The sequence below is a fragment of the Hyperolius riggenbachi genome, chromosome 3 (genome assembly GCF_040937935.1).
Source record: "Hyperolius riggenbachi isolate aHypRig1 chromosome 3, aHypRig1.pri, whole genome shotgun sequence".
Lineage (NCBI taxonomy): Eukaryota > Metazoa > Chordata > Amphibia > Anura > Hyperoliidae > Hyperolius > Hyperolius riggenbachi.
Genome location: NC_090648.1, coordinates 211726978 through 211742686, shown reverse-complemented (window position 1 = coordinate 211742686; position 15709 = coordinate 211726978). Strand labels below are relative to the sequence as shown.

At 43.4% G+C, this 15709-nt stretch overlaps 1 protein-coding gene across 1 annotated transcript in view; it reads right to left on the bottom strand.

Annotated features, from left to right (window-relative positions):
• Nucleotides 1-14415, bottom strand: part of LOC137561299 (uncharacterized) — a 28040-nt gene extending 13625 nt beyond the window's left edge. Inside the window, exons 1-2 of the mRNA XM_068272566.1 lie at nt 14274-14415; nt 4290-4415 (exon numbers count right to left, since the gene is read on the bottom strand). Of these exons, the coding sequence (XP_068128667.1) occupies nt 4290-4382 (93 nt within the window). The 5' untranslated portion in view covers nt 4383-4415; nt 14274-14415. The remainder of the gene's footprint in view (nt 1-4289; nt 4416-14273) is intronic.
• Nucleotides 14416-15709: the final 1294 nt, after the last annotated feature.

Below are 15709 nucleotides of genomic sequence, written 5' to 3'. Positions count from 1 at the left end.
GATACGCTAGCAGTTTGCCAAAACGCTGGGCTAATATTAATGGATGGGGCAACTTCCACAGGAGCGTTTGCGTTTCTCAGAAACGCAAACGCAGGACATGCAGCATTTTGGGAGCGTTAGCGCTTCAATGTAAAGTATTGAAACGCTAGCAGAAACGCTCAGCAAAACCTAAACTGAGCGGTTTTGCTAGCGTTTTGCGGTTCAGCACACTGTAACAAAATTAAAAATAATACACAGGACCAATCAGGATAAAAACGCAAAACGCAAAACGCTGGGCAAAAAAATACAATGTTGCAAAACACGAGCAAAAACGCGCATGAATCCGCTTGCAAACCGCTCAGACAAAACGCTAGCGGTTGCGGTTTGCGTTTGCGGATTTCAGTGGGTTCCAGGCCTTACTAAAGTTTGCGATTTTTTCAGATTGAAGTGAGCATATGATGTCTTTCACAATGCATCACCGCTGAATATGGAAATAATCCTTTGTTGTCCCTGTGAGCTAACCACACCCCCAGAACCGCAGTTTAAGAATTGCAGCAATTTAAATATTCCACTTGAAAATCAATAGGTGAATTTTGATTGGCTGTTGTAGGCAACATCCATTTTGCTGAATATTAATCCCAGTCACCAACTGAGAAACCTGCCATTAACAGTGTAAGGCCTCTTGCACACTGCAAGTGATTCCGATTCAGATTCCGCTTTTTAATCAGTTTTTACATCCGATTCCGGTTTGCAGTTTGCTCCCTGCACACTGCAAATCAGAATCTGAATCGGATGTAAAAACTGATTAAAAAGCGGAATCTGAATCGGAATCGCATGCAGTGTGCAAGAGGCCTAAGAATGGTTTAAATTTTCCCATGTTAAAATGTGGTTGTTGTTGGCCCCACCCACTTTTTGTAACCTTGACACACAGTTACTCAATGAATACGTTTGTGAGCTTTGGGGTCCTTGGCATCAATAATGTAAGAATGGAAGCAGTTTATCAATCAAACAAATCTGATTGGCTGTTTGTAGCTCTGCCCCCTTTTCTTTATTTAAACCTCATTCACCCATTTTCCCATTTAAAATTAATGGCTGAAGTTTGGTTGTGTTTTATGCTCCGCCCACTTACCCTGAATTTTTAACCTCGTTCACCAGGTAAGAGACCAAGTGTGCCAAGGTTGGGGGCTTTATTACTGTGAGAACGGCAAGCCTTCTGAATATTTCCATTCACGTGAATGGGTGAAATCTGATTGGCCGTTTGTGGTTCCACCCAGGTGTGCAGGTGTGATGTAAGACCCCAAAACATATCTTCCCAGGTAATAAGGGATCTGTATACCAAGTTTTGTAGAAATCGGTCAAGGTATTTTCGAGTGATGGCGGCACACACACCCGTCCGATTTATTTATATATATATATATATATATATATATATATATATATATATATATATATATGCTAATCAAGCTTATACAGCATCCAAAAACAATTTGAATTGTGTAAATTCTGGACAACCAGTATTTAATGTAGAGGATTGAACAGAATCTGAAAACACTGCAGAAAAAAAAGCAAAAAAAAAAAAAAAAAAAAAAAATTATATATATATATATAAGTTTTTGTTATAACTGAAGCTGGAATGGTATCACATGTCTGAGATCCACAATGCATCACTTCAGGATGGTGGATGAATGAGAGGTGTAGAGAATGCATTCACTGTATTTTGTGGCTATACACCCAGAAGGCCCCAGTGGCTGCAACCTGTAGAAATCTTACCAGGGCCGGATTTACCATAAGGCACTGTAGACACGTGCCTGCAGGCGCCTGATGATGAGAAGGCGGCTCACTCCTCTCCTTAAATGCCTTCCTCCCTATGCAGAGTCCCAAGCAGAGCGTAAATGAGAGGGTACTCGCCCAGCTCTTGGTATTTCATTGACGAGGTCTCCCTTCGGTCTGGGGCACCGCTAGCTATTTAATACTGAGGGTACCTCTGGCAACCTAATGCTAAGGAGCTTTTATAGTTACCTATGACATGCAAGGAAAGTAAGGGAGAAGTGACATCTTGGCCAGGCAGCACATTTGCACACAACAACAGCCAATGCAGTTGTGGTTCAGCGTAGTTTGTAAGTTCATGGTGGGCGAGGTCTAGGGCGCCAGGACATCTGTGCCTATAGGCTACTGTGATGTAAATCTGGGCCTGAATCTTACAGTTATTGGAGTAGGGTGACCAGATCACATCTGTGTCTAAATGGAAAATGTCTTTGTGGAGACATGAGTTTTGTAAGTGGTATTGAGCTCAGTGAGTTTACCATTACCACTATAGCAACAATGAAGAGTAGAGATGGCCTGAACGGTTCGCCGGCGAACGGGAATCGGCGAACTTCCGTGGTTCGCAATCGCAGAGAACAGCAAACTTTTCCAGAAGTTCGATTCGCCCCCATAGGGCATCATGAGGGTCAACTTTGACCCTCTACATCACAGTCAGCAGGTACATTGTAGCCAATTAGGCTACACTCCCTCCTGGAGCCCACCCCCCTTATAAAAGGCAGGCAGCGTCAGGCATTGGACTCACTCGTGTGCCTGCAGTAATTAGAGAAGGGACAGCTGCTGCAGACTCTCATAGGGAAAGCTTAGTTAGGCTCTTGTAGGCTTGTTAGCTTGCTCCTGGCTGATTGTTATTGCTAAAAAAAAAAAAAAAGCACCCCTCAACAGCTCTTTTGAGAGCTAATCTTGTTCTTGTGATCATTTTTTTTTGTGTGTGTGTCCCACTGACACTTGTGTTGCATAGACAGCCTTCGTAATTCCTACTGTGTGTGCCACTGCCAGGCCCAGCACATTCAATGACTACCTGTGTGTGTGACAGGTGCACATTGCAATACCCATCACTGCATATACCCTACTACCTGTTGTTCACTTCCGTGCACCCACCTACCTACGTGAGTGCACGCAGTGTCACTGAGCCTGTCTGGTACCTGTCTGTGTGTGACAGGTGCACATTGTAATACCCATCACTGCATATACCTAATACCTGTCATTCACTTCAGTGCACCCACCTACCTACGTGAGCGCACGCAGTGTCACTGTGCCTGTACGGTACCTGTCTGTGGCTGACAGGTGCACATAATACCCATCACTGCATATACCTACCTGACAGTCACTGTTGTTCTATCATTGAGCTACCACAGCCCGGCGACCATATGGGCTTGAAAACCACCACGGCCCTGCACTCTGGTCATGGTGCGCACCAGTCCAGCACGGCCGTCACTACACAAACAGTTGTTTGCGGTGCGTTACTCAGTGAGTTTGGTGTGTCAGTGTGAAGCAGTACTCTAATTACACTCCCTGATTGATGTATACACATGCAAGATGTTTTAAAGCACTTTAGGCCTGCAATTTAGCATTCAATGTGATTTCTGCCCTTAAACCGCTGCTTTGCGTCAAATCTGGATTTTTCCTCGGGACTTAGGCGTCTATCCCACTCCGCCATGCCCCCCTCCAGGTGTTAGACCCCTTGAAACATCTTTTCCATCACTTTTCTGGCCAGCATAAGCGTTTCTAGTTTTCAAAGTTCGCCTCCCTATTGAAGTCTATTTCGGTTCGCGAAAGTTGACGTGAACCGAACTTTTGCGGAAGTTTGCGAACCGAAAATCAGAGGTTTGGGCCATCTCTAATAAATAGCTGTTGCAGCAGTGTCTGCAGGAGGGTCCCTTGTGAGCCCCTCAGTTATAGGGTCCCTGATGCGATTGCAACCTCTGCAACACCTATTGCTGCACCAAGGCTGCACTATACAAGCCTTTCTCTAAGGTATGTGATTTATACGACACCAATCAGACTTGGCTTTTATCAGTATTTCAGTGCTTGTTTCCAAAATTCACATTATTCTGTTAGACTCAAACGTCTAACCTCATTTCCATCCAGCTAGATACATGACCTGAATTTGGCATCTTGGTTTACGAATAGCACCTAATGGGAAGGACATTGTCCTTCTATACAGACACTACTTTCTTCCTGGAGTTAACTATATCTGACCCTTACATGAGAACAAGTTTGAATAAAGAGGTGTTCATTTATGCAGATTTAAAAAAACAAACTCCCTGCATAATGGTAGTGTGACGTAACATAGCTTCACTTTACTTTTTGTTTACTCACCCACTTTAAGTGGCGGTGGGTTACTGGCATGCCCAAATGGGATATAGAATCTCAATACTGAAGCAGGGATACGACCGACACTGCTCATTCATAGCGGCTGCTAGTATTGCACTGCCTCATTCGTTATGTCAGTTGTTATACGCTAAGCTCAGTGACAAGGTGCTTACCTTTCTTCTGTGTTCTGTATACCTGCTTCTATCCCATTTCTCCTGTAAGTAAATGTTGGCAGTAGGTACAGTGGGCTGATAAGCTCGATACATGGTGGGGATGTGTTGAGATGAGAGTTGCTGTAACTATTGAGAAGCAGAAATGCTCTGTTCACAAGTGGTGAGTATTGTATGTCACACAGTAGTCTCATATGGCTGAACAGGGTAAGATATCCAGTTACCCTCATTTCTGAAGATGACCCATAGAGCCATGGTAACTGGTTATCAACCAGTTTTTAAAACCAAACCACATGCCAAAAACATTGATGCTTCTGAGGTTATGCTTATCTTTGCGTTTTCAAATGATTCTTTTTTTTTTTAACACTTAGATAGGCTTTAAACCCTTTTTGGATGAGTATCAGTCAGTTACTCAAGATAGTATTAGCAGTAGAGTATTGAACCGGGTTAGCAGTAAAGGTAGGAAGTTTTGAAATAGGATGATCCCATTTATTGGCTAACTTAAATAAATAAGCATTTGGCTAATCTGCCTTCATCAGACTCAAATCCTGCATGCTGAAAAGGTGTTGGAGCACACAGCTACCATATTTTTCAGACCATAAAACGCACCTAGATTTTAAAGGGGAACTGAAGTAAGAGGTTTACGGAGGCTGCTATATTTATTTCCTTTTAATCAATACCAGTTGCCTGGCAGCCCTGCTGGTCTATTTCTCTGCAGTAGTATCTGAATAACACCAGAAACAAGCATGCAGCTAGTCTTGTCAGATCTGACTTTAAAGTCAGAATTACCTGATCTGCTGCATGCTTGTTCAGGGGCTATGGCTAATAGTATTAGAGGCAGAGGATCAGCAGGGCTGCCAGGCAACTGGTATTGCATAAAAGGAAATAAACATGGCAGCCTCCATATACCTCTCTCTTCAGTTGTCCTTTAAAGGGAAGGTTCACGGTCCCTAAAAAAAAAAAAAAAAAAAAAAAAGCTAATCCACTTACCCGGAACTTCCTCCAGCCCGTGGCAGGAAGGACGTGCCCTCTGCGCCGCTCCGCAGGCTCCCAGTCTCCTCCGGTGGTGCACCCGACCTGGCCAGGCCAGCTGCCAGGTCGGGCTCTTCTGCGCTCCAAAATGCACCTCACGCGGGCGCGCTGACGTTATCGGACGTCCTCCGGGCTGTACTGCGCAGGTGCAGTAGTTCTGCGCCTGCACAGTGCAGCCCGGAGGACGTCCGATGACGTCAGCGCGACCACGTGAGACGCACGTTGGAGCGCAGAATCCCCTACATTCTGGACACAGCAGAGTTTTAAGCAGGGTCCCACACACCACATGTTAACAGGGACACAATGGAGCTAGTGATGACTCCTTCAGCATTTACATGCATATTTAGCGGTCTCATCTGTCTGAAGCTGCTCATTAACGGTATAATATTTCCTTCAGATTCAATCTTTCAACGCATTTTGAATGATCAAAACTAATTGGAAGGCAATTATTGATTGTTCACTTTAACCTCTTGTGGCGTGAAAGTGGCGGCAGCCCCAAGACCACTCCACGCTGATTGGTGTGAATGAGAAATGCAGGAGATTGTGCGCTGCATGAATGATAGAGCTCTGCACCGCCATCAGTCTTCCAATGGAGATCACCGATCTGAGACTGTTAGACGGCCGTCTAATAACTGTACAGCGCTGCGATCTAAGGCAGCACTGTACTGGGGACACAGGAATGATCGGCTGTCATAGGCTGATGCCTATGACAGCTGATCATGGTGATTGGCTGGCGGGGGGAGGGAGGGCTGGGTGAAAAATAATAGGTAAATGTATTAGAAAAATAATAAAATAAATATTTTTTTTTTTTAAAAATACACATTGAGGGAGCAATTAGACCCCACCAAAAGAGAGCTCTGTTGGTGGGAAAAAAAACTTGTAGCCAACACTTTGCTAGCTACATCGCTTTGCTGTCCGATCGCTGCCGCTACCCGCTGTTCCGCCGTTAAAGGGGCTGTTCCCCCTGAAACGCCTAGCGTAGCCTGGCGAATCACCGCCAGGCTGCGCAATGGGAAGGATCGGAGCTCCCCATGATGTCACAACGTCATGTCCGATCATCACCATCACCTAGCGACACTAGGAAGTCACGCATCTCGCGGGATCTCGGATGCGCAAGTATGGCCGGCGGGGATTGGGAGGGTAGATGCGGACGCGGATGGCGTGGCGTACTACTGTAGCTAGCAATACGCTAGCTACAGCAAGCAGAAATTTTTTTTAACAAAAAGGGTAATGCGTACTTATGTACGCATTACCCAGAACGCCAGGGAGGTTAAGTGAAAAATGGCCTGGTCTTTAGGGGGGGGGGTTTAACACTGCGGTCCTTAAGTGGTTAAGAAAGCTTTACATTCTGATTCGATCATAAATTCCAACCTTCGGATCAATGTTTTTTCCTTTTCCAATCGACAAAAGAATCATTTCACATCGATTTGGACCACACATGGTGCAGTTTTCTATACAATTCAATCAGAAAATTCTCGTCAAAAGATTGAATCTGTAGGACAAAAAAAATGTAGCATTAATGGGCAACTTTATGGGAAGCTGGGCTTGAGGTGCCTGGCCTAACAGCCGGTGTTGACACTTTCCTGTCAATTGGTAGAGGGCCATGAACTTGGTGTGGCTGGTCTCTAGGGAATTTACCTTGCTGTCCCACCTCTTTTGTGTATTGGCTGCTCAGAGCACCTAGCCGCCAATGGAGAATATTGCGTCCCCATTGGCTAGGAACCAGTTTGTGACACCGCTCTACTGTTACTGATGGCGGCTCCCGTAGCTCCAAGCAACTGGAGGATCCGTGCCTTATGCTTTCTGCCCCAGTCCAGCTAAAACCGCAAAGTCTTGGTCTTAGCTGCAAGAGTGGGACAAGGCTTACATCCCTTAGTGCTGGAGGCTGCTTGTAATTGGTGCCGATGGTCTTGAGGATGGGACCACAGTTTCATCATTTGGGCCAATCACTGCTACTGAGCGGGTGCAGCGATTGGCCCAAAGGACATAAACGTACAGGATTTGAGTCTGATGAAGGCTGAATAGCTGAAAGCTTACTCTCTTTTTTGAGTTAGCCAATAAATGGTGTCATCCTGGTTCAAAACTTCTTGCCTTTACTACGGATAAACATTTATACAATCAGTTATTCATGGAGAAAAAAAACATTACAGCTTCTGCTCCTTGTGAATTTATTCATTTGTCTTAGAGGAAAATAAGAGGCCTATTTATCCAAAGAGGTTTCAAGGAAATTCCCCTTTCCTGAGGTGGTCTTCAATAGTTTGAACTAAACCATACTATCAGGCCTGGAACCCACTGAAAACCGCAAACGCAAAACGCAACCGCTAGCGTTTTGTCTGAGCGGTTTGCAAGCGGATTCATGCACGTTTTTGGTCGTGTTTTGCAACATTGTATTTTTTTCCCCAGCGGGTGCCTAGCGTTTTGCGTTTTGCGTTTTTATCCTGATTGGTCCTGTGAATTATTTTTCATTTTGTTAGTGTGCTGAACCGCAAAACGCTAGCAAAACCGCTCAGTTTAGGTTTTGCTGAGCGTTTCCGCTAGCGGTTCAATACTTTACATTGAAGCGCTAACGCTCCCAAAATGCTGCATGTCCTGCGTTTGCGTTTCTGAGAAACGCAAACGCTCCTGTGGAAGTTGCCCCATCCATTAACATTAGCCCAGCGTTTTGGCAAACTGCTAGCGTATCGCAGTGCTGCCAAAACGCTGCCAAAAGCGCTCCTGTGGGTTCCAGCCCTTAGAGCACATCTTAGCAAAAGTAAGATACATTACCATTTCTTCAAGACCTGGACCCCCTGGATTGACTGGCAAGATAATGCCGGCCTATCATACATCTTGCATACCTTTTAGGTCATCTGGCATAAACCCCAATTTAAATTTCAATATTGCAGAGGTTACTCTGATTATACTATTCATCAATGTACCTGAACATTATGTTTTCTTAGCTACTTGGAGACAAGACCAACTATGAAACACTATGTTCTAATCGCTTATAAATATGTATGCTATAAATTGTTACCCTTTGTCTTGCACACCCCACCTCCACCTTTCTCCTGCCCTCCCTTATTCCCCCCGTTCCTTTTCCTCTCTCCCTTCCCCACCAGACGGGTCCATTGGCATGTGGTGGCTACCACTCATGGCCCATCCCTTCCCGTCTCCACCACTCCCCCACCTCTTTTCCCTACTCTTCCCTCTCATCCCCACTAAAATACCTAAAACTATTGTAATGTTTCAGCAATATGTTGTTTTTTCCCCCCTTTGTCAATTGATGCTTGTTTAGCTACCATATTATCTCCCCCCCCCCCTCCCCTCATCCTGTGAGTGGACTCATTTGCTCATTATTCTTTGTTACTTGCTTGAACTTCCAATAAACACCCTTGAAACAAAAATTATATTTCTTTTAGCTTGACTTAACTCTGCCAAACATTCACACTTTACATTTCTAGCTGAAATGTTCAGGGAAAATAAAAAGCTAAACTGTGTGCACATGTTCCAGGCCATCTCTTGGCCTCCACTTCTAGGAACCAACAGGATGGATGTGTCTTGACCAATTACCTTTTGTTCTGTTCTGCAGGAACTTACCAGATTGAGGATGCTCGAGCATCTCTCACCTTCCCCTCTTTTTACATCAGAATATGCAAAATAGTTGGGAGCCAAGCAGCATATCTGTACTGTGCTCACTCAAAAACTACTGTCTAAAATAATCTGGAAAAGTAAATATTTAAACTGTATATGAGCTTTTAGATAAGCTGCAAAATTGCAGTATTTTTATATGTGGGTAAAGACAAAGAATGCAAGCTGGAATGGTTAAAGGGGCACTATTGTGAAAATTATGCTGTTCCATTATCCCCACTTATGGACAACATATATCATAGTGTTTGTTTTAAAAAAAATATCTAACACCCCCTCTACACAGATGAGCTGCATAATTAGATCAGATATCCCTGATAAGAAAGTATTGGACTGCTAACAGACACTCTATAAAGCTGATTTATACAGACTCTATAAGGGCTCAAACCCACTAGAAGCCTTTTCTAAGGGCTTGTTCACACCTAGGGCATTTTTGCATTTCTTTTTCCAGTGCCGGTGATTTTTAAAAACACCTTAAAAGCACTTGTGCAATGATTCTTTATGGGACAGTTCATATCAAATAAAAAAAAAAAAAATCAATCACTGGCATCAGCAATTTCAATTTTAGATAAGAACAAAGCCTAAGCGCTAGTGATTTGAAAAAGCTCTTGCTAATGTAATGCTATGGGAGATTTGTTTATAAAATCACATCCCTCTAGTGGGATCACACCCATAGCATTACATTAGCAAGAGCTTTTCAAATCACAAATTGCTCAGAAATGCACTTCTAGTGGGTTCCTGGCCTCATGCTAATTTATAACAAAGGGCCTGTGCACACCAAAAAGCGCTGCGTAAATGCACACAACTATCGCTTTTTCAAGTGATTTTTTTATGGCGATTCTAGGCATGTGCGCCTAGAGATTTTCTAAGCATGCCTAGCAATTTTTGGAGCATTTTGGTGTAGCGGTTTTTATATTTTGTTACAGTAGAGCTGTAACTGAACAGCTTCTGTATCAAAAACGCTTGGGAAAATCGCTCTGATCTAGCTCTTTTCAGATCGATTTTCCACTTTCCTATACTTAACATTGAGGCTGAATCGCCTCAGAAATCAGCAAAAATGCTGCTGGATCCACGTTTGCATTTGGGGAAAAAAAGCACATCACTCTGGTGTGCTCCATCCCATTCAAATACATTAGCCAAATGCTTTTCGAAGCGCTAGCGGTTAAAAAAAAAACGCTCAGAAAATCTCTTGGTGTGCACCAGCCCTCACACACTACAGAGTCTCACACTGTTGCTTTTCATATGTTAACTAGCTAATTAACTAAATTAACAGGCTGCTAAATAGTTACTTACCGTAGCAGCTTAGCAGCCTTTTTTTTTGTTTTTTTTTTAACTAGTTGTCAGCCAGCCTCAAATCAGCTGCCGAGTGTCTGCTAGTTATAAATCATCTGTTACAGTGTGTTTAGCAGTGCAGTCGGACGCTTACAGCATGGAAAGGATGGCAGCTCAGCCCTGTAGGAGAGCAGAATTCGTGTTATCAGCTGCTTTTTAAACCCAAACTATGTGGTGTAATGTATGCTGTCCATATTAAATTAATGTGGGGATAATGGAATAGCATAATTTTTGCCATAGTGCCCCTTTAAAGAGAACCTGTACTGAGTAAAAATATTGAAAATAAACACGAGGTAACTTCAAATGAACATTACATAGTTACCTTGCCATCAGTTCCTCTCAGAAGCTCACCATTTTCTTCTGAAAATGATCCCTTCCAGTTCTGACAATATTTTGTCAGATCTGAAATCTATCAGTTGCTGTCAGTAAAATATCAGTTGCTGTCAGTTATAGCTGAGAGGAGAACTGATGTGTCTATGTTTCCCTATGGCTCAAGTGGGCGATGTTACAGTTTAACTGTGTGCTGACCAGAAAGCTGTTATGGGTAATGGCCATTTTCAAAATGGAGGACGGAAAATTCCCTTGATCACCGTGAACAAACAGGACACGGGACAGGAGAAAGACACTGAGGAGTAGACTGCATGGAAGGTAAGTATGACTTGTGAATGCTTATTTTGACTTTTAATTTTCAGTTCAGGTTTTCTTTAATTCTTACAGCATGTAGAGTCAAACTGTAGAGACTGTAGACACTGAGCTTTCTCAGCAGAAGTCCATTCACGCTGAATCAGTTGCTGTCAGTTATAACTGAGTAAACAGCTGACATGTAGTCTGGTGTCCAAGTTTACCTGTGGATCAGTTCACTTATGCTTTTTAACTGAAAGCTTTTCATAATGCACAGCTATGGAACAACGAGAACACATTTTCCCACTGTTCTATTTAACATATTGTGTAAATTTGGTGTTGATATCATGTAAGAGGGCTTTGCTATTAACGTCTCAAGTCAGCTGGCTTTGGCAGTTTTTTAACCAAATATTTTTAATTTGCAATTTCGTTGAGAAATAGATTCTCAAAAACTAAGGTCTTTTTGGGAAAAAAAAAAAAAAGTGTTGTAGCCACTGATCACCTTTATAATCCATGCAATTTTGGTGACTGTAGCATGTATGGAAGCTTTGCTATTGACGTTAAAGTCAAATCTGATCACGGCCATGAAATCATGGCTAAAATAAATCAGAGTCAAATTCGAAGCTCCGATTCAAATCCGGATCACGATCACGGGCATATCTGGATTTAGATTCTGCCGTGACCAGATTTACTCTAATTTGTGATTGGGAGTATGCAGGCATCACTACTTCAGAACGGGGGGGGGGGGGGAGGAAATTAATACAGTACTGCTTATTAGCCTACAGGTATCTTCTTCGGGAAAGAGAAGACACTTAAAGATTCATTTATCTTTATCAACCCTGGTTTCAGTAGTGTAGCTATCCTGTATATGCCAGTACAGGTCAGGCCCCAGGTCATAAATTGGAAATTGTGCCACAGCTACTGCAACACTTTGTCACAAAGCTTTCATCAATGTATAATCAGTTCTCAGATTACTGCAGTATGAAGAGCTCTGAGTGCTGTTGTCTAGCAACTTACACAAGCCACAGTATAAGAGCAGGTCATGTTTTTTTATAGAGAAATTGCTCTATGCTGATTAGCAGCAAACAAGTTGCCAGCTTCTTCATAGGCTGAATGGAAATTAGCTTTTGACCCGTTTAAAATGGACCTGAACTCTTGCACAGAACAGAAAAAAACAGAGAAATGCACCCTGCATGTATTTAGAGGAATGCCTGTTTAATTCCCCCTCATGTGTGTCCATTCACAAGTTGTAATTTGATCTCTTCTGTTACCTGACTGCAACAGCAAATAAGCTCATTTGAAAGCACAGGCTATAAACAATATGTCTACTTCTATGAATCAGGAAGTAGAAAGTGCAGGTTTTAGTATTTGTATCAGCTGTAACAAATTTTTTTGTTCAAAGGTTATGCTGTTGCATATATTTTAGAGCAGAGAGGACATTCTGAGTTCAGGTCCGCTTTAAAGGGAGCCTGTATTGAATGGGGTACATAGGCTGCTGTCATGCCTGGTACACCATGTAATTTCCCATAAGTTAAAGTGGACCCAAATTAAAAATACAAGATTTCAGAAATAAAATCTATTTTCTAAATTATAATAATAAATGGCAGCCTTTTTTCAGCTGCATGTTGACAAATATAAAATATTTTACATTTATTGGAGGAACCCCTCCCCTCCTTTCAAATTGCCGGGATTTTTCCGGCAAACTGGTGGAGTAGATGGTGTCTGGCAATGGAGGAATTGCTAATGGCTGCCCCCAGTATAACCCTAGCTATGAAAAGAGAAGGGTGAAAAGCATGCACTGAAATGATCATAGGTTTGAAGGAGTGTTTATTTATCTTTGTATGTGTCAGACTGGTGCAACTAAATATTTTTAATTAAAAAAAATGTTTGGTTTGGGTCCGCTTTAAACCAGTCAAAACAACAAGATTGTACTGATTAAACTGTAAACTCAGATATAGTAAACTACCTAGGTCTTGGCCAATGTCCATTATAATTATATGGGAGCAATGGCTGGTATAGTAAACCAGGATAAAACAAAACTTGTTATAGTAAACATTTTTTGCCCCTTACGTGTTGCTGAAAAAGTGGGTGGTGCATGCCTCAAACGTCAGTGTAAAACCCATGGTCAGCTGCTCTCTTCAGGCTGGTTGCAAGTGAGTTGATGCCTGATAACATTTGTAAGACAAGAACGGCATCAGTACTGGATAAACAGAACTGTACAAATAAGCAGCCTGGGGAAAATGAGTAATAAGAATGTAAACAAAAGGATGCAGCGTTACCACTGATGTTGTAATCACTGAGTTGCTTGTTTGTGGCGATGTACCAGTGCATGCTGGGCCATTTCTAGGACATTTCTGATCTAGTAAAACTTTCTAGTCCCTTGACGTTTACCATAACAAAATTATACTATTCTTCCAACAGATTGATTTCTGATCATTCTTATTTTCCAATTACTTCTGATTTCTAAACAAAAAAATTGATCAGATCAGACCTGTCAATTTATTCAACCCGTCTGACAGGAAATTGCATGGAGTGTACCAGGCATAACATTCTTTTAAACCATGCAAATTGCCTAATGTTCCACTGATCTTTTTAGCCGCAGCAGTGTCTTGACATGTGAAATTAGCCTGTAGCTTGTGTGGTCAGAACACCTGTTCTGCATTTAAAGTGAACCTGAGTGAGGCACACAAAGGCTACCATCTTCATTCCCTTATAAAGGTGGACAGTTGTCTGTTGTACTGAGCTTTAGGTTTTTGTTTGGTCAGACTTTTGGCTGCATGCCTTTTACTGGCCTGACTCAAGAGTCAGCATCGGATCTGCATGTTCATTCTGGGCCAGTGACTTGACACATTTTAGAGAATATAATCGGTATAGAAGTCAGTCGACAGAGGATATAGAGACGGCAACCTCTTTTCCTCCCACTATAGGTTCCTTTTAAAGCATTAAGGGGAGAGAATCCACAAGGTGGCCAAGAAATTGACATGGTATAAAAGGAAGTCCTCAGTCTTTTGCTACAATGTTACTTAAGCAAAATGATTCTGACTATATGGCAGAATGTAACATTTACTTTCAATGCAATCCTTAATGTCCACATCTGCCCTGGGTTTCCAACAGGGCCTTGAAGTCAGCTGCATTTCCTGGGATGAAGTCCAGCCTTTCTGTCTTCAGCCACAATAAAGCTAATGCAAGGTGCAAAATCATCGTGTGAATCGAGTGTTCCTAGGTTCCTGTGAGATCCAGGGCACCAAGACTGAAAATGGGCATGGCCATGCCACAAAAAGTGGGCATGGTCATAGGTGGGGCCAAATGTACATGAACATTGCAGTGGCACAACTTTAATAGTCAGTAGGCAGTATTTCACATAAATAAACCTCTCACCTGGCTTCTGTCTTCTTCGGCTGGCTGGCCTATGTGCTGTACTTGGCTGGTGGTTATGCTGGGCTGCCTGGCTGTTGGTTATGCTATGCCAGCTTGGCAGGCTGTGTTGAGCCGGCCCGGCTTTGCTGGGGCAATTTGGGGAGGGGGGCTTTGCTGGGGCATTACTAGGCTTTGCTTGGCTGTAAGCTTTGCTGGGTTGGGACCAGAAGGCTTTGCTAGGCTGGGGGGGGGGGGGGTTGCTTTGCTGGGGCCTTGGGGGTTTGATTGGCTGTAAATAGGTAGGTGCCCCCAGCACAGGTTAGATAGGTAGGTTTTTCCATAGGTAGGTGCCCCCATTGGTAGGTGACCCCAGTATAGGATAGGTAGGTTTTCCCCATAGGTAGGTGACCCCAGTATAGTTTAGATAGCAAGGTGCCATGAGTAAAGCACTGGGCAGAGTGGCAGGAGAGGGGGAAGCAGTGCAGTTAACTCACCTTTTGATCCCCACAGGCATGCACTCCATCTCCTTCCAGGTATCCCTCACATTATTAAAAGCACCCCGTGATGACATCGGTCATGTCATCACAGTGAGTGCTGTAACCAAGGAAACAGATGCCAGGAAGTAGGAAGAATATTGAGGCTGTGCCTGCAGGGATCGTTTGACTATACTATGCCAACTCCAATGCTGCTCTGCCCAGTGCCCCCTCTCCTGCTGCTCAGTCTGATCAGGGCACCATGGCAACAGGTTCACTGGTGTGAACTACTGCAAGTGGTCTGAAATACCAGAAAATGTCAGCGCTAAATATAAACATTACCTGGGGCAAGTCCTTCAATCAGGTTTGATGAACTGTCCACTATACCTGTAAAACTACACCTGCCAGCCTGTGTGGTACACCATCCTAATACTCACTGTGGTCCTTTGCTTCATGGAATAACTGGCCCAAAGTACAGTGTGAATCGCATGCTTCAGGGCAGTGGCCATTCGAGGTCAGCTCCCCTACTCAATGCATAGCAAGCAATAAAGAAAGTCGGCGTCCGGCACTGCAGTAGCTCGTGATTGGGTCACCAAGATAGTACATCTTACCCTCACCCCTCTAACACGTGTGCTCTGGGTGCAGGAAAATAGTCCTAAGTATATCTTCAATAGTAGATTAATTCCCTGGCACTACGTAAACATGGGATTAAAAAGCTTTGTTTCAGTTTACAGTATATCCATATGCTGCCAGCATGACATCACAAGTCCAACTTAACAGTTCCTAAGTGATGGAATGGCTGTGGGGCAGTGTGGGAGTGGCAGCCCACCTGATTATAGTTTAGTGCGTTACAGCATCTTCAGGGGCAGTGTGGCCTTTTCTACAGATGAAAGCCGACAACTTTCTCTCCCAAGTTTATGTAGCGCCAGGGAATTGATCTACTATTGAAGGGGCCTGCATAGCGTACTCCATTGACAGCAGACA